The 24,568-nt window shown below is 37.4% G+C and overlaps 1 protein-coding gene across 1 annotated transcript; it reads left to right on the top strand.

The window, feature by feature from the left end:
• Positions 1-17,767: 17,767 nt before the first annotated feature.
• Positions 17,768-18,688, top strand: LOC113311179 (1,4-dihydroxy-2-naphthoyl-CoA synthase, peroxisomal-like). The gene is made up of 4 exons (XM_026560029.1): positions 17,768-18,028; positions 18,157-18,204; positions 18,290-18,385; positions 18,608-18,688. Exons 1-4 carry the CDS (start codon positions 17,768-17,770, stop codon positions 18,686-18,688), a joined length of 486 nt encoding a protein of 161 aa, XP_026415814.1.
• The last annotated feature ends 5,880 nt before the right edge of the window (positions 18,689-24,568 follow it).

Raw genomic sequence — 24,568 nt, 5'->3', positions numbered from 1 at the left:
AAATAGCTTAGTTTTTTCTTTTTTGATACTTAGAAAAAATTGCTTAGTATATCATTTGAAATTCCTGATTATTGTTACGAATTTTTGCATGAATAAATGAATAATGTGTGACACTGGTAGCTAGTTAGTAACTATACTTGTATATAAATTCATCCACCTAAAAGAACTTGAATATGTTTGGTTTGTAGTAGAACCCAATTACACAGAATGAAGAAGAGAAATAACGATGTGATTATTGCTGGAGTCGGATTGTTAAAGGGGACATTTCACACATTCATTTCGAGGTGACAGAAGTAAAACCTTGACAGGTTGAGATGAGGGAGGAAATTGAAAAGTTAGATTCCGAATAAGATACAGTTTAGCAAAGAATCATGAAGTTTCCTCTTTGTACAAAGACTACAAACAGATGATCAACTCTAGAGTCTTCATTATAATTAGCTTTTGGAATAAAGACAATCTTGATCACACAAGTGGCATAGTTATCCCACACCCGTCTAGCAGTCAAGATTGAGATTAAAATAAAGTAACGTATCGCCACCAAAATCAATGGTTTAGTATTTGGTATATATAGTGGGGCGTCCTTTGTGAAAATGCCCTAGGTTTTGAAAAAAAAGTTAAAATGTCTCGGATCATTTAGTTTTTCCATCCAAGCTAGTTAAATGGTCAATTTTGCATACATGTGAATTCCCACATGTGAAGAAAAGTCACCATCAGAACTACCACCACCGTCGCCACCATCGCCTCCACCATCGCCATCACCCATGAATCCTAAACCCTGAACCTTAAAATTCTGAAACTCTGAACCCTAAAACCCTTAACCCTAAAGGGTTATTATTATCTTTTTTTCACATGTGCGAAGTCACATGTGTGCCAAATTCACTATTTAACTGGCTTGGATGGAAAAGTTATCGGATTGGGGCATTTTATTTTTTTATTTTAAATCCGGAACATTTTCACAACCATGTCTCCCAAATTGGGGCATTTTGGTTATTTTTCCATTTTCAAAAGGTTTGCATCTGCTCAAATTCTTATCCATATTGATACTACTCTCTAGTTGTTAGCTCTCTTGGTTACCAGAACATTGGAAACAAAGACCATTCCCGCTTTATAATCCACTAATTGCTCAAGATATTTCCGATAGGAAATTTAATAAAAATTCCATTCGATTAGTTGAAGACCAATAAAAGTTCATAATCGAAGTATGGCTTGACCAAATTCTTCACATTGATGCTAGATACAAATTTGAATAATACGGATCCCCTAGATTAAGTACTCCAAAGCCCCCAAAATCCATCTAGCAAGGTATATAAGGTTGTCAATTAGTATCTAGAAATAAATAGGGTCATGCGTCAATTGAATAAAAATTCCAACACGAACCTCAATTCTCTTTTCTTGTTTTGTTAAAAATCTGAGAATCTAAAATGTATTGCCATCTCATAAGAAAAAAAGAATTGAGGAAGCAAAAGAAAAATTGAAAGTCTTTAATTGTTATCATGGAGACCAATTAGCTTCTTTTTACCAATTTTCAAGAGTAATCCTCACGGAAATCCTATGCTTTGGGTTTTCCCACCGATCCAGTCTAGTTTTCATTCAACCTATACAAAAGGACAGGCGGGTCTGTCCGTTTCTATTTGTTAAGTTTTGAAATCTTTTTTCCAAATTTACCCCTCAAGTAAAGTTAGATACCAATCATAGTTAGAGCATCTCCAATGGCACATCCGTTTCCATCATATGCGGATGCAAAAAGTATACATCGTCTGCTGATTTGTACTGAGCCTTTCCATAAATACAGCAAGTCCAACAAAATCATCTCCAATCGGTAACTTTGTGAGGAAGTTGTACTGTTATAGTTGTCTTCTAATGATAGGACGAGCAGTTTTTTTTCCTATGGATAACCGAGATTAATACACGATTTGATTCGATTGGTAAATTAAGCAGAGCAAACCCTTCTTCCATACTTGTATTTCTACTATTACTGTAGAGATTTAATTGCATCAAATTCTTCTTCTATGTCCGTAATTCTTCTGCTCGTCATCTTCATGTGGTTCTGTCGTTATGTAAACCCTATTCAAGAGGAGACTTATTTACCGAGAATCTCAAACCCATATTTGGGTTGGTCAAAGAACAAAAGATTTTTCAGAAAAAGAATTATTGATGACATGGATTGATTAAGTCCTCTAGTAGATCCTCTGAAATTAGAGGATGGGTTAGAGGATGTAAACCTAACCGTCTGCCACATAATCTTCACATTCCCTCTCAAAGTTCCCGTTGGAGATGATTTTCCAGGAAAAATAGCCTAATCCATTAAAATAGGAACATGACATCCTCCGGTTGGAGATGCTCTTAGGATTTATTTGGGTTTCTGAGGTTTACCCGGATAGGAAAGATAGGAAATGGATAGTAGTTTAGAGAGCTGTAGTTTACAGTGAGATATCCCGATTCTTCCATTTCTCTTTATGTTTTTGTTCTAGTTTTCTCCTCCTCTTCTTCCTCACATATAACTTTGCAGAGATTCAGAGACGGATGGACATGAATTCATCAAATCTAGACGGTATAGGTATGTATTTCTATTTAATTTTGCATTTCCATTATTAGATTAGAAATTTTTTGTAACCATAGTTAGGTTTTATGTTTGAGTTAGGAGAAGTGGGTGGGTTTGAGAAACCGATCGGAATAAGAGTAATGTGTAGAGATGTTTCCGCCATGTTTTTCTCTCAATTCAAATTTCTATACCGATTGTTTTTTCTCTCAATTTGGGTTAGGGGGCGTGGGTTGGTAAAACACCCTGCGGAGTAGAAATTGATGGATAATGCGTTATTCAGTTATTTGTTCTCGACCAGAGATGAGTTTTAATTTAATTCATTCCAAACCCTAATCATACTGTACGCGTATGGGTAAGTTAATGTTTTTGAAACCTCAATTCACCTGCTCTGTGTAATCTAGTTATGTTTGTTAGCTTTAATTAGGCTATAAGAGATCCAAAACACTAAATTAGTAATGCCTTAAACCCAATTAGATAATAAATTTGTATTTGTAATTTTAGAAGTAGGTGATTAAATGTATACAGTCAGTGGGTAATGTTGTAAACTATTAATAGTATTGGTAATTTAACAATTGTTTTTGTTTTGTCAGGTAAGGTTGTAAACTAATTGGAGATTTTTATTTAGTTTTTTTTTTGCTTGTGCTTGTTTTAATGAGTTTAATGTTTATTGATCTGATTCTTTGGTTTTTTGTTTTTGATTTTTTTTAAGGATAGGAGTTCGTCTATATAATTGCAACAAAAGTATAAGTTGTGAATTTGCATATGAAAATGTTTACCGTTAGTTGTATTGAGTTTTAGTTTTTTTCTCTCTAATATTGGTTTCTTAATTTTTAACTTATTGTTGTAGCCGAAATACGAAAATAGAGAATGGTGTGGATAAGAAGGGAAAATTCATGATTGATAATCCATACTTGAACATATTTCCCAGATGACCCGCTCTCTGAAAATATTGCCAAACACTGGAAATCAAATGAGGCAGAGGTTTTCGAAACAGGTAGGGTTGAGATTATCTTTATGAGTTATGCTCGTGTCATATTTCATTGATATCACATGACCAAAAAACTATTGGAACTTGTGGATGTATTATTGATACGAAAAAGATGAAACAGTGGCACTTTGTTCATAATTTTTTTTCCATTTTAAAAACTTTAACTTAGAGATTATTTGATCATGAAATCACTAAGTATTCTTTTTGAATGGCCTGACAAGTTTAGATGAATGTTTTTGCAACATTTTCCTTTCTAACTCCTCTTTTTGTGTCCTTGCGGCAAAGGAATTGGCGAACCTATATGCCAGTGGAGCTTGATGGAATTAGTATAGCATGTTAACTACCAGCCAAATAACATTTTCTGTAATGGTGTAAGCCTAGATGATGTCCAATATTTTCATATCATACTTGGACAACCAATAATCATATCCTTTGACCATCCCTAGCTCCCGTTCTCCTTGGTAAGCTAAAATTATGTTGCTTATTTGAATTGTTGGTATTATAGCTAAGCAAATAATCCACTTTAAGAAAGAAAGCACAGTTGTATTACCAAACAAATCCCCCCTCAAGTTGCGGGACTTTATGAAATGTGAGCGTGTCCATGGCATCACTAACTGAACTATCATTCAACTGGTTGGGTTTACTAAATCTCCAATTGAAACTCATATCAACCAGTGAAATCCCGACGGAATGATAATAAGGTAACCTTCGGCAATTTGCCTACTCTAATAAAAAAATCAACTGCCAAAATCAAGCATGCACAACATCATTGTGCTACGCATACGGTCCCAGCGCTGGACCAGTGACTCCTACAAGAAAAACAGCTTCGCATAGATCACCTCACCCAGCTCGACTGCCATGCAACCTAATGGCAACAAAGATCTAGAATTCAGTGGATGCAATCGGGAGATAGAAACACAACATTCTTTCACACCAAGGCTAAAATTCATCGAAGCTGCAACAACATCCAGCAACTCCAAGATCAACAAAATAATTGGATCCATGATAAGGACGCAATCATCAAAATTATGCTGGATAACTTCACTGATCAATGTACAACACCAAGTACAAGAATTGATGACCAGTTGTTTGAAGACATTACCCCGAGGCTAACCCCTCAACAATGTTCTCTTCTTACTCCAGAAGTAACACCCGAGGAAATAAAAAAAGCGCTCTTTTCATTGGCTCTGAACGTGCCCCGGGACCAGACGACTACACTAACAGGTTCTTCAAAGTTTCTCTGGGAAACAACCCGTCCACAACGAATTGATATGGTACGCAACTTTTTTAACTTCACCCACTCATGAATCACACTAACCTCACCCTTATCCCAAAAGTAGATCACCCTTCTAAACCCTCTCAATACAGACCAATATGACTATGTAATGTCACCTACAAAATTATCTCAAAAATCTTAGTCAACCACTTAAGACCTCTTATCCCCTTCCTCATAAGCCCTTATCAAAGTTCTTTTGTGCCCCAAAGATCTATTCATGATAACATAGAAATCGTCGGTGAGCTTTTCCATTATATCAAATCCTCTAGCCGAACCAAGGACCCAAAAGTGGCTCTCGAGCTCGACATACAAAAAGCTTATGACTCTTTAGACTGGGGATTCATCAAACGAGCTTTTACCAAAATGGGTTTCCCACAACTCTTTGTGGACTACATCATGCTATGCATCACCATAGTAACATACTCAGTCAACATCAATGGCACTCCGCACGGGTACATCACCCCCACTAGAGGAATTAGGCAAGGTGATCCCCTCTCATCTTATATCTTTATTATCTGTGCGGAAATCCTCTCAACAAATTTGGGTAACCTAGAAGCGCAAAAAAAGGTAGAGGGGCTGCGCATTTCTCAAAAAGCCCCCCCCCCCCAGTACTGCATCTCATGTACGCGGATGATCTGCTAATAACATATAAAGCAACAACAGAGGGCACAAACCATCTCAAGCACTTATTGCAAGATTATAGTACCTCAGCAGGTCAACATATCAATACCTCAAAATCGACAATAATCCATCATCCAAATCTCGAACAACATAAGGTAATCGAACTTCAACAAACTTTCGGCATGCCAACAACATCAAACCCACCCATATACCTAGGAGTACAATTTAAACAAGGAAGAACATCTCAGCATATTTTTGCCCCCCTTCTTCAGCGACTAGCTCGAAAAGCAAAAGGTTGGATGACGAAATGCCTAAATCAGGCAGGAAGATTAGTACTCATTAAAACTTCTCTCACACCTACAGCCAATCATCTCATGCAAACACAATTGCTTCCAGCTCATATCTACAAAAAAAATGGATCGCATAACTAGAAACTTCTTCTGGGGACACGACTCAACTGTAAGGAAACTTCATCCAATAGGATTTGATAAACTCATGAAACCTAAATCTAAGAGAGGATTGGGAATTCGAAGTAGAAAAGAGAATAACAAGGCTCTCCTTATGAAGAGAATTTGAAACATACATGAGAAACCAAACTCTATAGTGGCCTCATTGTACAACGAGAAATACCTTAAACATCACCCAATCTTCCAAAACATCCCTCCTCCTCCCTCGTCCACAAGCCCCCTTTGGAGGAATCTGGCTTCCCTCATACCAACCCTGAAAAAACATCTCTTTCACCAGATAGGAAACGACTCCACCACCCCAATCCAAGCAAACTGGATCCCTCAGTTCGAAAATAACATAGACCCAACACTTTGCTACCCCATAAAATCAGTAGACGATATCATTGACCCATTAACCCGGTCTTGGAACCACGAAAAGATGAGCATCCTCCCACCAAACACAATGCAAAGAATCGTCAACCTTCACCTTCCACATGAGAGCCAGCCGAATAAAATAATCTGGCCCTTCACAAAATCAGGAAAATACACGACGTCTTCAGAATACAAATGCCTAACAGATATTTCAGATCAATTGCAGCATAACCCACCACCCCCTCCAACTAACTTCCTATGGACACTCCTATGTCCACCAAAAGTACAGCTTTTCTTGTGGAAAGCACTTAACGAGAGTTTACCAACCTTCCAACTACTCAGTCACATCCGCCTCGCCGACTCCAATTTTTTCCTTCAATGCAATTCTGAACCTTAAACTGCAAATCATATCCTGCTACATTGTCCGACCGCTATGGATTCGTGGAACCTATTGCTTCCCCAGATATCCACTCCGCAGAGCACCCACCAAGGAATACCCACTTCAGTAAACCCACAGACATCTATATCCCTTCTTCTTCAGGCTAAAATCGGTAATGAAACCACCACCACATTCTGCTTTCTCTTATGGTCCCTTTGGATACCTAGAAATGACGTCGTATACAACCATAAGCAAACAAACCCAACAAACATACTCCAAATGGCTACCCTTCTACAATAAGAATACACCTGGCTCAACAGAACCTCCCACCGGTACTACCAGGAATGCAATCTTCTACAAACATTTTGCATCAGATTCCCAAGTCAATCACAATTTTAGTGGGATGAAGTAAACCCCACCCGGACTGGATCAAAATCAACACAGATGGAGCAGCTAGAGGACATCTGGGACTGGCAGGAGCGGAAATTATCTGCCGAAACGAAAATGCTATCACAATCTTAGCAATTACACAACCACTAGAGATAACAACAGTGCTCACTGCCGAAACTTGGGCCATGCTCATAGCGTCAAGAACAACTACAGATCGAGAATGGCCAAAGGTGCAATTCGAAAAGGATTCGGAAAACCTTCTAAGGTTTTTAACCTCGACAGACAAACCACCTTGGTACTTGAACAATATGATAGCAGAAATCAAGCTTAGATTGGCCCAAATTCCGCATTGCACCATAAACCATATTTACAGGGAAGGAAATCAGGCGGCGGACGAGTTAGCAAACAAAGCAGCAGATGGCAGCACTACATGAAATCTATCCACAACAATATGAGACCACAAAACACCATCGTGTATTGGTCCTATTGTAATGGCAGACTCTTTGGATACAATGTACCCTGATGCTATTTCTTACTAACTTTAATAAAATTTCATGCTTCAAAAAAAAAAAACTGTTTGGGTTTCATTAATGTCATGATCACAGACATTTTCTTTACCTAAAGGAGTATCTACTCAAAGAAAGTTATGATTATGATCTCTTTATACTTGTATGATTATCTTGTAAGCGTGAATCATACTTGCATGTGAAACACCTTTCTTAACTCCTATGCTTTTTTGCCGCAGACTGACATGGAAAGTACCAATCTCAATGCCTACATTTCAACCATTGCACTTTTTTCCTGTCTTATTCTGGCTATTTGTGTGAGTTTGAGCTTCTAGGGAGGGGACCTACACCAGAGTCCCTATGTCAAGTAATGTTTAGTGTAGGTGATCTTGACCATGCCATAAATTACTATGAGAACGTAAGGTTTGTTCGTTAGGGACATGATACCACTTTGAAGTTATGGTTTGTACTCGAGTAGATATTTTGTTGCCCTTTTTTGCACTGTCTAAAAATGGTTACGCTATTCCCCCCAAATCTGCAGGCTTTTGGCATGGAGCTACTCAAGAGATAATCCAGGCTTTTAAAATGATTAATGCATGTATCGTCTTCTTTCCTGACTGATCAATACTTACAGTGTGACCAAAAGATGTTAAACTATTATTTTTAATTGCCTTCTAGGTTCTTTAACGTGTTTAGGGTGGCATAAAATTGCCTTATACATGTTCATGTTTAGATGCATTTCAGTATGATAATTTAGAATAATAATATGCTAATCCTGATGATTTTGAAGCTATTAACCAAGTTATTGCATTTGTTCATCATCAGCTAACTTGTCTTCTTTGGTCTCTCTCCTGTTTAAGATTGATTGTTCTTTCTTTCTGTCATTCCTATAACTTAGATTTACACTTATGTCATTCATTGTATACGTACGGTAGGTGCTACATGGTGTTCTTTTCACGTCATTGTTGGACTGATATTCTATTTTTCTGATGACTTCAGTATACCCAGTTCTTCAGTCGGTCCTAAAAATACATTGGGTACTTCTTTTACACGGTCGCATAATATAAACTGGGTACTGATTCAACAACATCACATAATATAAATCGGGTATCTTTTTTATACGGTCGCATAATATAAATTGGGTATCCTTTCAACAGCTCACATAATATAAGTTGGGTACCTTTTTAACACGGTCGCATAATATTACTTGGGTACCTCTCCAGCAAGGTCAGTGTAATATAAGGGACTCTGCATCAGAACGTGAAACGGTTAAATGAGATGCTGATTATGAAATTCGTAAGAATAAGCTAATACTACCCCAAGGAATAAGGTCTCACAGAAGTAAGAACTGAGTCGTTTGTTTTACACGATAGAAACCAAAATTTTTAATATGCTATTATGCATTTGATTGCCAATATTTGGCCGCACCATCATGATTATCACTGCAGCTCTTGTCTACATTTTTATAATTTACATCGACTTCGAGTACTAAACTGTTCTATCCCCTACTGAATTGAATTGTGGCTCATTCCCTTTAATTTGTTTTGTTTTTCCAGAGTATGAAGCGAGGTTGAGGAAGTAAGCTTGGGAAGAGCTTAAGGATAGGAGGTTGAGCGAAAGTTGATATTTTTGCTTCTATCTTATATGTATATCCCGGGTTTGCTGGTTAGTTAGATTTGTTGGGAAACGATTAATAAAACACGATTTTTAAAATTTTAATAAAAATTATAATTTATTATTTTTTTTTGTGAATGAAAAACTTATTAGTCCCACACCGTGGAGTTTCCACTTTTTAGTTGTTTTAAGAGACTAGATAAGCTTTTAGTCCCACATCGGGGAGTTCATCTTTTTAAGTTGTATTATTCCATTATATAAACAAATTCACTACTTTTGCAAAATCTATGGGAAAGGGGTTGCTCTATATTTTAGAGGGACCCCTAAGGGAAAATATTTTATAACGTTTCTTAAGCGTTCGCGATTTTCCTTAACGGTTTTTCGGAGTTGTCAAGCTCAAGTTGAGCATCTACTACATATGCTAGTAGTAGGTGTAGTAGGGTGTCTTATCCTGGAGATATCCGTCTTGTGAGGGCTATAGCATCACTTTGAGTGTATCCGGACGCTAATGTCTTAAGGGGAGCTCTTCCGTTTCATCAAATCGATCAATTCCACTTTAAAGGAGCTAATTATCAATAACTTTTTCATATTTGATTTTTCCTTGTTTTTGATTATTGCACCCAACAATCTTAAGACATTAATATTTGTAATAATCATGGATGTTAATTGTGAAGTGAAAAACAAAAAAACGAATTTTTGGTCAGCTGTAGAGTTTCGAATTTATCTCTTAACCTAGAAGGAATTTCGGTGAACCCTTTTCACCAAATGTAGTAAACATTATGATAGTTATCCACATAAAATTTCGGAACTTTTGGAGTTGTAAAAGTATTTGTTTGATATTTTACAAAACAGAGAAACGTTCCTGAAAAATTATGACGAGTAGAAATTTGTTGTTGAATAAATTATTTTTTTATGGGATAACCATGAGTTTTTTGAAATGGTGATTCAAACAAAGTTTGTATATCTAGATGTTATCTTCAAAACTCATATCTTAATTTCCGATTCAGGATTGTGGTTTGTGAGATGTGGTGTCTGCAAAAACGCCGCACATGTGGCTGAACACAAATCTTTCAAAGCTAACAAAGGTGAGAACATCAAACGCAATTCTAAGCATAGTTCTCTAGCATTATTTTGATAAGGATGAGTGTTATGTTTGTTAAATTCCCGGCCATGCGACAGTAAAAGTGTACACAACATTAACCTTAATAGTAGAAAGTTAATGCTAATTTAGTTGAAACAAACTAGAACGAGTTCAGTGACATGATGTCGGAATTTATTTTAATAACCAATGTGAGAGACTGATGGGTGGACTCTGGAGCCACTAAGAATGTTTGTTGAAACAGAGACTTGTTCACCTCCTATCAGAGAATAGGGGATGTCGAGAAACTCTTTCTGAGTAACTCATCTGCGACAGAGGTTGCATAAAAGGAAAAGGTCGAGTAGAAGCTCATATCTGTAATATTCTCACATTGGATGAAGTTTTCATGTTCCGAGCATATGCAAGAATCATGTATCTTGTTCTCTTGTAGATGATAAAAGATTTAAAATTTTAATTGAATCTGGAAAACTTTTTGTAACTAGGAAATGATTTATTTGGGTAAGAGTTATAGGACTTTGGGTTTATATAAGCTTAACGGAAAAACTGATGATGTGAACATAGTTGATTATTGTGCTTTCTTTGTGTGATTGATTGTTTTACGTGGTAGAATTGGAATCGTAAACTTATAAGTCAATGCTTAACTGGATAGCATAGGCTGCGTATCCAAATTTAGTTTGGATTTTGAACACAAAAGTGAAATCTGTGAAGAATCAAAATATGCTATAAAACCTTTTAGCACAAATGTTCAGAGTGATTCTAAACCTTTAGAATTAATTCAGTTAGGCCTAGTTGAAATGAGTTCAACCCAAAACCACTGTGGTAAAAGATGGTTTATAACTTCCGTAGATGATTGTACGAGGTACTATCTTGTATACTTTCTTAGGGATAAGGATGATTCCTTAGAAGCCTTAAGATGTATAAACTTGAAGTTGGAAACCAATTAGGAGCCTTGAACATAACAATCATATCCCTAAGGAGATGAAAATTGTCATGTTTATTAGTTCAGGATTACCTGCGGCCTTGTGGGGGGAGAAAGTCCTCTTAACTAGTATATCCTGAATAGAGTACCCTTTTAAGGATCATATGAAACTCCATATGATTTATGGAAAGGTAGATGACCTTCTTATGAATGCGTCAAAATGTGGGGGTGTTTGACTAAGATTGTAATTCCTCTTCCTAAAAGAACTAGATTGAAACTAAAAATGTTGATTGTGCCAGCTATATCTATACATTGTGTTAGCCAAGTTATAATAGCTAAAGTTATAAATAACTAATCTCAATCAGCATTATTTCCATTGATTGGATAAAGTCCAAGGAGAATATCGCACAACCTTTGATGAAAGGTTTATCCAAAGAGATAGTTAGAAATGCATCGAGGGGGATGGGTGATAGACACATTTTTGTGTCTAATTTGTCTCGATTTTATATTTTGATAGTGCTCATTTTTGTACTTATTATGGTGTTTTATGTGTGTGTAGGTATTTTTGTCCAATAAACATTTTTGGAAAAATCGGCTCGAAAAGTTGTCGAAAAGCGCACCCGGAGGACACTTGCTATTCGGACTCTCACTATGGATAAGGGGTACCATAATCACTAAGGGGCACCCTCAGGACACCCCAAAGGCACCTGCTATCGGCACCCCTACTCTGGATAGGGGACGACCTTTCTCTTCTCCAGATTTTTGGCGGGAAAAACTGAATTCAAATTCAGTTTTGCAGCAGAGCATTCTGGCGAGATTCTGATCGAGTTTTAGGCTGAATTCGTGTTTGTTGTGGATTGGGATTACCCTGTTTTGGTCAAACAGGGAAGGTATGAGCTGTAGAATCGAAAAAACAGGGTCAGAAATCGAGTTTATACAAAACAAAGGATTGGAGTTTCACGGGACTTGTGAGATTTTATGGATCTGATTTGGAGTGATTCAACTGCATATTCGTGTTGGGATGGACTTCTTAGAGCATAACATGGTATGTATGTTTATCAAATACGAAGGAATAGGGATGAATTCTTGGATTGAACAAAACAGAGGAGGAGCATTATTATCGGGAATTTTCTTGGTTCTATACATGGGGATTACGTGCAGATAAGGGTAGAAGATCTTTTGTATATTTAATGTCATCATTGGGAGATTATTGGACGTCAGATTTAATTTGTAAGACGCGTAGAGAAGATTCAGAAAAGAAAATATCTGAGACTTGCTGTGAAGGAAAGAGAGGGATTAAATCGAGTTATTTTTTGGTCTGTTGCCTATATATAGGTTGGTTGAAGGTCAAAGAAGGGTTACACATACTTTGGGGAAGTTTAGAAACAGAACAGAGCTAAGAAAAATTCACAGAGAAGAATAGCCGAGTTGCAGTCTATAGGAAGAAGAAGAACAGAGAACCGTCACCTTTTTTTTCAAACTGTAACAATTTGCCAACAACTATTACTGTTAGTATTTCTTTGTAACACTGCTTTCTGTAACAGTGCTTTTTGTAACAATTACAACTGTTGCAAACACGCTGCTTCATACCTTCTCTTCTATTTAATCAACTTTTGAGCAACAAACATGTATCTTGAGCAAGTGATTAACATGAGGAGCTAAACCCCATTGCTGAGGCGATAGAGGAAGCTATTTTTCCAACAAGAAGTGGTATATTCTATTTCATCTATTTATTGGAATTATGATTATGATTATTTTCCTTGAGTTATAATTGAATATGATTTTTACTTGAGTGATTGTGATCTATTTTGATGAAGTATGCTTAGTTTATAGACTTTTGATGCTTCATACTTGATATTTACAATTATTGTTTTTGAAAATCTACTTGTTGCAATGTTTTAGAATCAAATTGAATGAGAAAATTGCATAATATAAAGATTAGATTAAATCACTTTGAACTTGAAAAAATAGTGGAATCGTAGCCTCAGTTGTCTTTTAATATTGATATCAACTTTGTCAGTGTTTGCTTTAATTATTAGTGAGTTTTCTATTTTAGTTTTAGAATTTAAGTCTATATTTTATCCTTCGGAAGTCTGAGAATCGAACCACTTTTACCACTATCTTTAGACCACATCAATGGGGCTTAAGCTCATAAATTAAACTTGCCATGAAGGATACTCATCCTTGCTGACTGGAGATCCCAAGATCAAGGTTTCGAATGAGACAACTAATTTATGGTGGGTAAAGGTAAAAACAATCAGAGAATTTCATTCTTTGTCCCTTCCCTATGGTGTAGACGTGATAGTGTGACTGCATGTGAAGGATGACTTTTAAGAAGTCTTAATGAGTTCTATAGTTTCAATTTTAGATTGAAGTGGGGTGTAGCAGTAACACTCTTTATGGAAACTCACCTATTTGAATGAGGAAGTGGGGCCGCTTCCTATGAGAATATGAGCTTTGATTCTCTAGAGCATTCTGAGAAACAAGATATGTCCAGGGCCAAATTGGACAAAACGGCATGAGCTTTGCAGCAACCTTGGAGATATCATTCGTGGTCATTATCGCGAATTACATCAAATTTTCGCAGTTCAAGACATAGTTCACTGTCTCTAACAAGTAATTCTGGTAATATCTCACTAAGCAAAGGTTCAAGACCTCATGGACACCTCTGCCTAAAATGGTATTTCCTTCGCTTTTTATGTGATTTTAATTTTGATGGTTTTGGTATTACTGGAACTTAGGACCTAAGGGTCGCTAAGGGTTCACTAGTTCATGTTTTTTCATTTTGGTGAAAGGAACCTTTAGTCTCACTTGTGAGGAACTAAATATGAAAGATCTCTATACTATATGATTTTTGCAATCCATAACCCTGGGGGCAACACATTGTTGTGTGAGGGAGATGACGTTGGAATGGATAGTATGACTTCAACATGCTTGATATGTATGTCTATTCAGTTAGATTGGGCTGTTGATTTACCAAGATCTATCGGTGTTTTATTGGTTTTCATTTATGTGGGGGATTGTTGGAAAATGATTAATAAAATACGATTTTTAAAGTTTTAATAAAAATTATAATTTATTGTTTTCTTTTGTGAATGAAAAACTTATTAGTCCCACACCGTGGAGTTTCCACTTTTTAGTTGTTTTAAGAGACTATATAAGCTTTTAGTCCCACATCGGGGAGTTCATCTTTTTAAGTTGTATTATTCCATTATATAAACAAATTCACTACTTTTGTAAAATTTATGGGAAAGGGTTTGATCTATATTTTAGAGGGACCCCTAAGGGAAAATATTTTATAGAGTTTCTTAAGCGTTCGCGATTTTCCTTAACGGTTTTTTCGGAGTTGCCAAGCTCAAGTTGAGCATCTACTACATATGCTAGTAGTAGGTGCAGTAGGGTGTTTTATCCTGGAGATATCCGTCCTGTGAGGGCTATAGCATCACTTTGAGTGTATCCGGGAGCTAATGTCTTAAGGGCAACGTGTTGAACACGTGACTCACTATGTTTTTCCAAAGTTTTGCCTTGTTACTGTTGCGGAGATTTAGGGAGCTCGTCTGTTTCATCAAATCGATCACTTCCACTTTAAAGGAGCTAAGTATCAATAATTTTTGCTTATTTGATTTTTTCCTTATTTTTGATTATTGCACCCAACAAGATTTACATGTCTTATTATTTCTCGTTGTTAGTAAATGTACTGCCCATGTTTTCGTTGGGTGTAGTTACTGTTTTTGATTTGTGACATAATGATGTGTCTATTTAAGCTTATGGAAGGGTTGAGGTCTGCTTAAAATGGAGAAATTAGGATTTTCATGTTTACTTAGTCATTTTTTTCTCAGTACCAGATTTTGTGAATCCATTCCTTTTTTTTTGAAATGTACATACTTGGAGTAGTTGGTAATAAATATATAAATATCGGCTGCAATATTGATTTGGAAGACTTTTCAAAAGAAGTGGAATAACTCCACCCATTTCAGCGGATTCTGATGCACGGGTATGGATTGTTTTCCTCTACACATTTCAGTTGTGGTTAAGTTAACTATTTAGAGGACTAAAATAGGGGTGCACATACCCTACCCATACCCGCCAACCCTATCCTACCCGCCAGTTTTCTAACCGTATCCTACCCTATCCACTATTTGGCGGGTAGGGTGGCGGGTAAAGATTTTCTTAACCGCTAGTAAACGGGTAGGGTGGCGGGTATAGGTCATATCCTACCCACCCTACCTAGGGGTGCACATACCCTACTCATACCCGCCAACCCTACCCTACCCGCCAGTATTTTAACCATATCCTACCCTATCCATTATTTGGCGGGTAGGGTGGCGGGTAAAAATTTCCTTAACCGCCAGTAAACGGGTAGGGTGGCGGGTATAGGCCATATCCTACTCACCCTACCCGTTGTGCAGCCCTAGACTAAAATGTATTTTGAGTGCGAACCAGCTTGACTGATTTCACTTAGTCCGTCAATATTGATTGACTGAAACCTTGTCGCTCCATAAGGTTTGACTCAAACCTTTGTATTTCTTAAAGGATTGCTCAATTTTCAAGGTAGTAGGAATTGAATAAATGCTCTCCTCTTTGGTGAAATTTGGATAAATAGCTACGTAGGATTTAAGTTTATTTAAATGCCAAAATTATCCTCTGTATGACTGGTAAGTTTAAGTAATAATTTTTTTTATATTTTATTTTTTTATAGGTTAGTATAGTGGTTGGTTAGTTTAAGTAATAATTTTTTCCGTTTCTTTAAGTTTCGAAATTTGTAACTTCAGTACTAAATATTATTTTCTGCGTCTTCTGATGTAATTGATCATGACGTAATCGAAATTTCATGTTAATAAAATTACGAGGCATTGCCTGTTTCCTTAGAAAAATAAAAAAATCGTGGTTATTGTTACTAAGATTTGTCGTTCGCAAAACTAGAAGTGAATTATATATGGGTGAGAATGAGTTGAAGCAATTTGTGGTTTTGATAGGTATGCATATTTGGAATTTTGTCTTCTTTTTTTCCCATTGGGATTAGCACTAAATCACTTTATAGATTCTCGTATTTAATCCCGTCTAGGAAGTCCGCATCAGTAATTGTTCGGTGTAACTAGTTTTGGCTAGTAAAGGTAATTATCTTTGCTCAATATGTGGATTGATTGTTGATGTCTAAGCCAACACCGACAATTCAAGGTTGGGGAAAAGTGGGTGAATGGTGATACTATGCTAACTCGTTACCACACTCTGAAATTGTTGGAAATTTAGTACATCTTTGTTACAGATTTCTCAATAATACGACTCCTGTATTATATTCACCGTTTCATTATAACTCTTTGTACTCACGGTTTTCATATGCATTAAAATACTTATAACACTATTTGTGTCATATTTTTCCGATATTTTCATATATATACTAACTAAAATATCGGAAAAATATTTATTTTATCGAGTCTCATAATTAACTGATTTGAAGTATGCAATCTGTATTTACTTATAACAATGTCTGTGTCACCAAACTGATCTTATCGGGGATGTATAATGAACGTACATAATGAACATATCTAATAGAAATTATTGAGCATAAAAGGTAAGGTCATCGGAAAGAAGCTTGATAATGTCATAGCGGCTTTCAATTTGTTATGCAACTACGTGGGGCAACTTTGAATTATTTATTTATTTTTGATGCGAGGGCCAATTTCAATTCTTAGTTTTGAACAAGAGAATGCTAAAATCGGGGTGAATTCTCCTTCTCTCTACGACTCCTTCTCTCCAGGCCCGGTCCTGGGATTTTGGTGGCCTAAAGCAAAACTTTTGTGTCCCTGTGTTCCAGAAAGGAAGCTGTAAAAAGGAAGTAATTGACCGCTGCTAGTTGATTGTCTTTGTACAATTTTTACAGCAAACTCGTTGATAATGGATAGAAAAGCGAAGCCGTCCGTACATTTTTCGTTCCTAGAAAATCAAACTAACATATTTGTGACGTAGAGACAATTTTTGATACACATCTATTTGCACCTGCACTACGTATCTACAGATAACTAGCAGTGGTGGGAGTTTAACTAGCTAGTTCCCCCGTTACATACAACATCTACACGTTAAATGAGCAGACATGTAGTAACTATTTTAAACAATTGAATCGAATATAGAAACGATCACAACTACATTTATGAACCATTTTGTTTTGTTAGACCAAAACTTTATATACAACACCGTAAATATCTCTAGTAAAAACTGTTTTTAACCTTCTTTTCTTCTAGCTAGCCAAGGTTTACCTTGATATGTCGATGTCGTTAATTTGATGCCCTCTTCCATGTGTGGCCTCAAGCAAGGCTTGGCTTGCTTTAAGGGGAGGGCCGGCCCCGCTTCTCTCTTTATCCCACCTGATTATTTCTCTCTTAATTGCCGGTCCTTCTTCTTCTCCGGTTATTTCTAGCCATTACCCCTGTCGTCTAGTGGCCTAACAGTCTTTTCTAGCTGGAATTTTCTGCCTTTACGTCGGAATTTCTCCCCAAAACCTCCCTTTCTCGTTTGCTATCTACATTTTTGCTTACCAAGCTGATCTACTAGTTTTTCTCCTTCTTAGTATGGATTATCCTAACCTAAATCACCAATGAGCCGTCTCTCCACGATGAGATGTCTGCAATTGTGGGTTGTTTCAACCGGCGTGCACAGAACCTGCTACAAGTTCATTTATCTTCGGGTTTCAGAAAGTATTTTACATGGATTAAGAGAAAACTTGTGAAAGGAAATCACGTTGCTATGGTTGAAGAAGGCAAAAAAGGTTTACTACATATATTTGCAGGTTGTGCGGTTGGAGGAGGACATGTATTGCATATGGTTTGTGATTTAACAATAGCTGCTGACAATGCCGTTTTTGGCCAGACAGGTCCAAAGGTACTCGTATTATGCTTGTTTTATGAGCATTCTTTGGAATGTTAATTTTTTAATGCATATCTAGAAATTGCACACTAGAATTATTTTTCTGATCTCCTCAAAATACCTTTTACGGTGGATTTGTGCAGGTTGGAAGTCTTGACGCAGGTTATGGAAGTTCCATCATGTCTCGTTTGGTAAGTGTTGAAACTGAATTCTCTGGCGCAGTGGGGGAATCATAGCCCTTAACATGTTATTTTTCTTCTGGTGGTGGTTTACCAGGTCGGGCCGAAAAAAGCACGTGAAATGTGGTTTCTAGCTCGATTTTACAATGCTTCTGAAGCAGAGAAGATGGGGCTAGTGAACGTCGTAGTACCGGTGAGTTTATTACAATCAACTACTCAAGGGGGCTACTGTATTGTTTTCAGCATTTTGTGTTTTTGATAGACAACAACTTTTTTTGTCTTTTCCCTTGAATTTCTGCCACCATTGCCAATTTGCTTGTGTATGGAAGATTTCGGCAGTGACAGCGACATTTCTTCTGCAAGAAGGTTTTGCCACTTTACTTTTTACCCCAACAGGATACTACTATGAATGTAGGGTGGCAGCAGTCAACCTCGTCGGCAATACAAGCCGAAGGAATGTCTCGCTTCACTGCTGTCTAGTGGGCACAAAAACTAACAATTATGCTGTCAGATATTAAGTGCCAAGGATGCTTCAACATGTAAGTAGTAGTTATTACTTGTATTTTTCAGTTTTTCTTGTGATTTTGGAGAATATATGAATATTTGAATCTTTGTGTTGTTGTTGGATTTTTGAAGGCAGAGCAACTGTATTCAGTCACTCACAAACAGTGGTTGTATGTGGAAATTGTCAAACTTTCTTGTGCCAACCAACTGGAGGTAAAGCTAGACTTACCGAGGGATGCTCATTCTGGAGAAAGGGAGATTAAGCGGTTGCGATAAGGGAATGTTGTAGTCGATATTCATTATTACTAGTAGAACAATGTAGATTATATAGTGTTTGTTTTTAGCTAAATAATGGCTCCAAAATTTGATCTCATTTAGGATATGTTCTTAAGGTATAAAACGGGCGGGCTAACCCGTGAACCCGCGGGTTAAACCCGTTACGGGCACGGGTTGAAGAAATGACAACCCGTGGAGAATTTCAACCCGCGGGTTTCAACCCGTATCAACCCGAACCCGTGGAACCCGCAACGGGCAAGCCCCGGCCCGCCCGTTTGCCAGCTCTAATTGTAACTGCTTCAACTCTCTTCTTTTGGAAATCTTAAAGGTACCTCGCAAATCACAGAAACAATCTCAAAATCCCGGAAATTACAGTTATCACACAAATTACAAAGCTTACAGGGACAAAGAACAACTTAAACATCACAAATATCACCTCAATCACCCCAAGCATCAATACTATTAATACCAATAACTCTCCCTGGATGTTTCTATACACATCCCGAATAGAACTCCTCACTCTAGAACTAACTTTAACAAAGCCTTCAACAATACTAGAAATTCTGAATTCTATCTCAAGACCCATCTATGCAATCAAATCCCTGATCATCATCACCCACCTATACACCCGCTCTCCCAATTCACACCCTCTCTCAATAACTTAAAAGGGATAACCAAAATTAACATTCTATTGAATTATGAGCAGTTCTTTACCAGACACTATATATCACAACACATACAAATCATTTGAAACCAAACCAAAGATATTTTAACCATCCACAACTACTACAGTAATTCTTACATATTTCAACAACTAACCAAGTGTGTCAAAATAATTCAAAACAACTTAAACAGAAATCAAATACTATATCTCCTTCCTCTCTACCTTATTACCACCTTCAACATGTTTCTTATAACCATAGGATTGCAGGAATTAGAGAAGGAAAAGCACCAAGTTTACTTACTTCTTCTGCTAACGAGTCTTGCTCCGGGTCCCCTGACTGACACTCTGAGTCCGACTCCGAGTCATACGCACAGAAGGCACTAGAGACTGCATCACTGGTGGTAGAGTCTGTTGTTCACCATTAGAAAAGACCTATTTTGGTCCAGCTCCCATGCCATGACCAGCCTGTTCAGGTTCAACAGTTGTTGGCTCACCATTGGCAGAACCGCTTCCCGGCTGAGTTGGATCGGTAGCAGGATCGGTGCGGGTGGTGGCATTCCGGAAAAAATAGCTCGTCCAATTCTTCATGTTGTGGGACAAAGGGAATCCATCACTGGGAAACGCATTGGCTCATCATATTTCCAAGGTTGTGCAGCCATCTGACGAATCTTAAGCCTAAAATCTATGGGGCGGGTGATGGATTGAAACCCAATCCTACTCAATCCGGAGACAAAAAAACGATCATCCACGATGATGACACCTTCATGCACTTGGAATGGCCCATACCTTGGATGATAAGCATACAAGATCCAGTAATCATCTTCAGAACCATATCGACGAGGCTTAACAATTGGGGAAGGTTCTTCCGAAACATCAACATCACTCATATCAACATCTACAGGAGGATTGCTAGATTCACCAATATCTCCATTGGATGGCTGGCTGACTCCACCACTCTCAACTCCTGCACCATGCACCAGGAAAAGTTTACTGGTATCCTGATTGATTGGAGAGGGCTTTGGTTGATTGAAAAATTGCACAAGACGCTCAACTGGAGAATCAACCAACAACTCATGCACGATTCTTGGTGGTCCATCCTGCTGCAAACACTCCTCTATCTTCGCATTCACATTGTGTTATAAATCATCCAAGTACCAGGAAAAATCGTCTTTAAAATTTGGAGACTCACATCCTTGAGGAGATGCCATACCATAAGGCAGGAAATCTACACAGTATTCAGTTGGGTACCAATGAATTCGGCGCTCGATATCTACCTCCAACATCTTCCCCTTGCCCGTTCGATCCAAGTTTTTCTCATCTCAACCATGGTGAAAGAATCAAATACAACAACTTCGAAGGAAAAAAGCATATATCTAAAACATAGGAAAATAGTTTAAAATCCTCTCCGGCAACTGAAAAGGTCCTTATAAAGGATTTCATTCTTTGGTCTCGGGTCGTTTCACCATTAAATGGCGTCGATTCCCAAAGAGAAATCTTTTCCTTCTCAATATATCTCTTCTACAACCTTGTCGCTTCAAATCTCCCGCATATAGGATTTCATTGCCTACAACTTAAGGGGAGTTATTTTTCACACAATATTTTATCATCTAACCGCCCATTTCTTTTGACGGTTGGAGGGTGGAAACTGGATGCTATTACACTTGGCTTAAGTCTATGTGCAGTGTACCAAGATGACCGGACCTTCACACGTATCAACAACTCGCCTTCGAATCAGGAGACTAGTACTCAGACTGCAATCACCTCAAGAGATGATTGGAATGCTGACTCACTTGTGGGTCTCACTTTGGAACAAAATGCCAACAAACCGCAACAACGATACGGGCTCAATAGGGAGTGGAGACTGGCAAATACATCATTGGTCCCAACTGATTCCTCTTTGGTCATTCTCAATCTAGCTATCAAGGCCATCTCGCAATGTCATCGTCTTTGGGATCAGTATCTTCCTCTCCCTTTCTCAATTATTAATTATGGCTTTCCATGACAGCGTCTATACTCATCTTGTTCAAGAAGATATCAAGATAGCTAGTCAGAGCCATCAGGAATCCCTATTTAATCCTAATATGCATATTACAAAAATTAGGCCTGCCAACCTCTGGTGGAAACTATACTTAGAATCCTTTACCATACCCAGAACTTACGGATAAAAAAACTATTTTATACGCATATTTTTCTTTGTCTGGATATTGGCTCATTGACAGATCGTCCTCACAAGGTTCACTAGTAGTCAACAACACCAACTTGGTCAGCACTGCTAAGCATCACAGACTCTAGAACCACTTAGATAACACATGGAGTATGTACTTCCCCACTGTTAGCATTTGGACTATTGAGCAATGTTCCTGTCAACTGCATAATAACAACAAACAGTACCTTCAGCGTACCAATTGTCTACACTTAAAATTTCAAATTAAAGTACATTATTCCACCACTACCCAAAACACTTTCCTCTCCTTCACCCTCATTAGCATTACCATCACCAAAAACCTTTCCCATTTCAAAATTTTTATGGATTCAACCTCAGGAACTAAACCTACAGATCAATTTAAAAAGCTGGTTGAACAAATGAACTCCTCTCGAAACATTCCTGAAGACCTGTTTCCCAAAGTTTTCATCAACTCTGAAAATACCTTACCTAAAAAACAAGAAAATTGGAAATGGGTGTTTATTGGTAGATTCTGTAGCAAAATCTATCATGAAACAAGAACTATCTCAAGATTCATAAACTCTAACTGGGAGCTTATAAGATATGTTGAGGTTCCTTTTTGGAAAAAGAGAGAAATTATTATTCAATCAGACTTGGCAGCATACAAGATTATAAAGTTTTCAGAAGAGGAGGCACCAGAGGTATTTTTGACAAACTCATAGTCTTAACTGAAGTCCCCCCAGCTGGTCCTGACTTCATTGATGAAGCAAACTTTTATAATGTAAGGATTTGGGTCCTGGTGAAAAGAGTTCCCACACATATCATCCCTGATATGAGATATATACTTAAACCAACTAGAATCTTTTTAGAAACTAAAAGAGTTTATGGAAGGGATGAAGATGAAAAGAATTTTGAGGTTCTTATAACCATTGATGTTACTGGAGCTCTAAAATTTGGTATTGATGCTTATGAAACACCAACAACCTCTCGCTGGCTTGAATTTGCATATGCTTTGAATGGTATTTCCTTCTGCAATGTGTGCAGAATTCTTGATCATCCTGGACCTCTTTGTGAGGAAAAATAAGAAGTCCCACATAATATCATCCTCAATACCCACTCCTTAAATCTCAACAACTCTTATCCCTCCAACTCCACAACTCCTAACCATTCTGCTACCAGTAGTCCTCAACCCATTATCAAGAAAAGGTTTTTCTCAGACAAAGATGTTGCAAAGGAATTTGCTATCAAACACAAAGACAAATTGTTATCACGAATAGTTCTCAAGAGCTAGATGGTCCTTAGAATTATGTTATCTTTAAAGATGGCTTGCAACAACTCATCAGTGAGGATATCCCAACTACTAATCCTGAAGCCATTTCTTGTCAAAAGAATCATAGGAAGATTCTTGAAAACAATAGAGTTGAGGATAACATGTTGAAGAAAAAAGGAATTAACATCAAATTTGTTGCTAGGAAACATCACTCCACTCCAGAGAATGGACTGGAGAACATTATCATTCCTGATAACATGTTTCCAAAAATTAAACCTTTCATCCCCATCCCCATCCCCTTTGAACCTTTACCTTCTTTATCTGACATTCAAAATCAAATCAATGAAGAGTTCAACAGCTAGAAAAAAATCCTTTGGGAAAGAAGAAAGAAGGAGTCCAAACTTAAGGCTGTGGACATAGCTAGTCATCCCCAACTGATAAATCCAAAAATAGAACTCCATACTCTTTCTCCCACTCATAAGAATCCTCTCCTCCACTGGAACCAGATACACCCCTCCTAGAAAAATGTCACTCAACTCATGCCTATGGGGAAAGATTAAATGACAAAATAGCAACCTTGAGGGAGCAAACCCATTCCAAATTCCCAAGGTACAATTCTCTACTCATATTAAAATTCTATTTAATCTGCATAATATATTCAACATCCATGCATTAGTTTTAATAACCTTTGCTATTCTTAGATCCCGTGCCTATAGAATTACCAAGCTTTATAGACATATGTGCATAGGCTACATCATCCTTTTTTTTCTTCTATCCTAGTGTGTTTCGTATTTGTGGCAATTTTTCTCTATCATGACTCGGAATTTCCAAGGTCTAGGAAAACATAAATACTAGTAGACATCTGAACAATATGCTAAACAAACATAATCCTGATATTTTTTTCCTATCTGAAACCAAACAACAAACTAACAACCTAAAAGCCATCCTTAACAACATATGAGTCACTAATTTCTGGTTTGTAGAACCTAAAGGAAAAAATAAAACTGCAGAGGCCTTGTCTTTGCCTGGAAAACCAACTTAAATGTTACCATCCAAGATTTTTTTAATAACCATATTAGTGCTACTGTTTTTCCTAGCATAGGGGACCCCTGGCTATTCACAGGCTGTTATGGCAGCCCTTATACCATTCTAGATAAACTTCATTCTTGGAAAATGATTGAAAACACTGATAAACTTAATAACTTACCTTGGATGGTAATGGGAGATTTGAAATTTGTTAGTGATCATGAAAAATTTAGTCAACATGCTAATAATTCTTTTGAAGCTAACATTTTCTTGGAAAAAGTAGAGGAAGCTAATCTCACTGATTTTGGTTACACTGAGTGTCCATTCACTTGGACTAACAGAAAAGTGGGCATTCAACTTACAGAAAAGAGACTTGATAGGGGTCTAGCAAATGAGGATTGGCTTGACATATTCTCAAACTCCACCATTTCCAACCTATCTACCATTGGGTCTGATCACAGCCCAATCATTC

The sequence above is a fragment of the Papaver somniferum genome, chromosome 9 (assembly GCF_003573695.1).
Source record: "Papaver somniferum cultivar HN1 chromosome 9, ASM357369v1, whole genome shotgun sequence".
Taxonomy (NCBI): Eukaryota; Viridiplantae; Streptophyta; class Magnoliopsida; order Ranunculales; family Papaveraceae; genus Papaver; species Papaver somniferum.
Note: the sequence above shows the minus strand (reverse complement) of the source record. Positions and strands in the feature narration are given on the sequence as shown.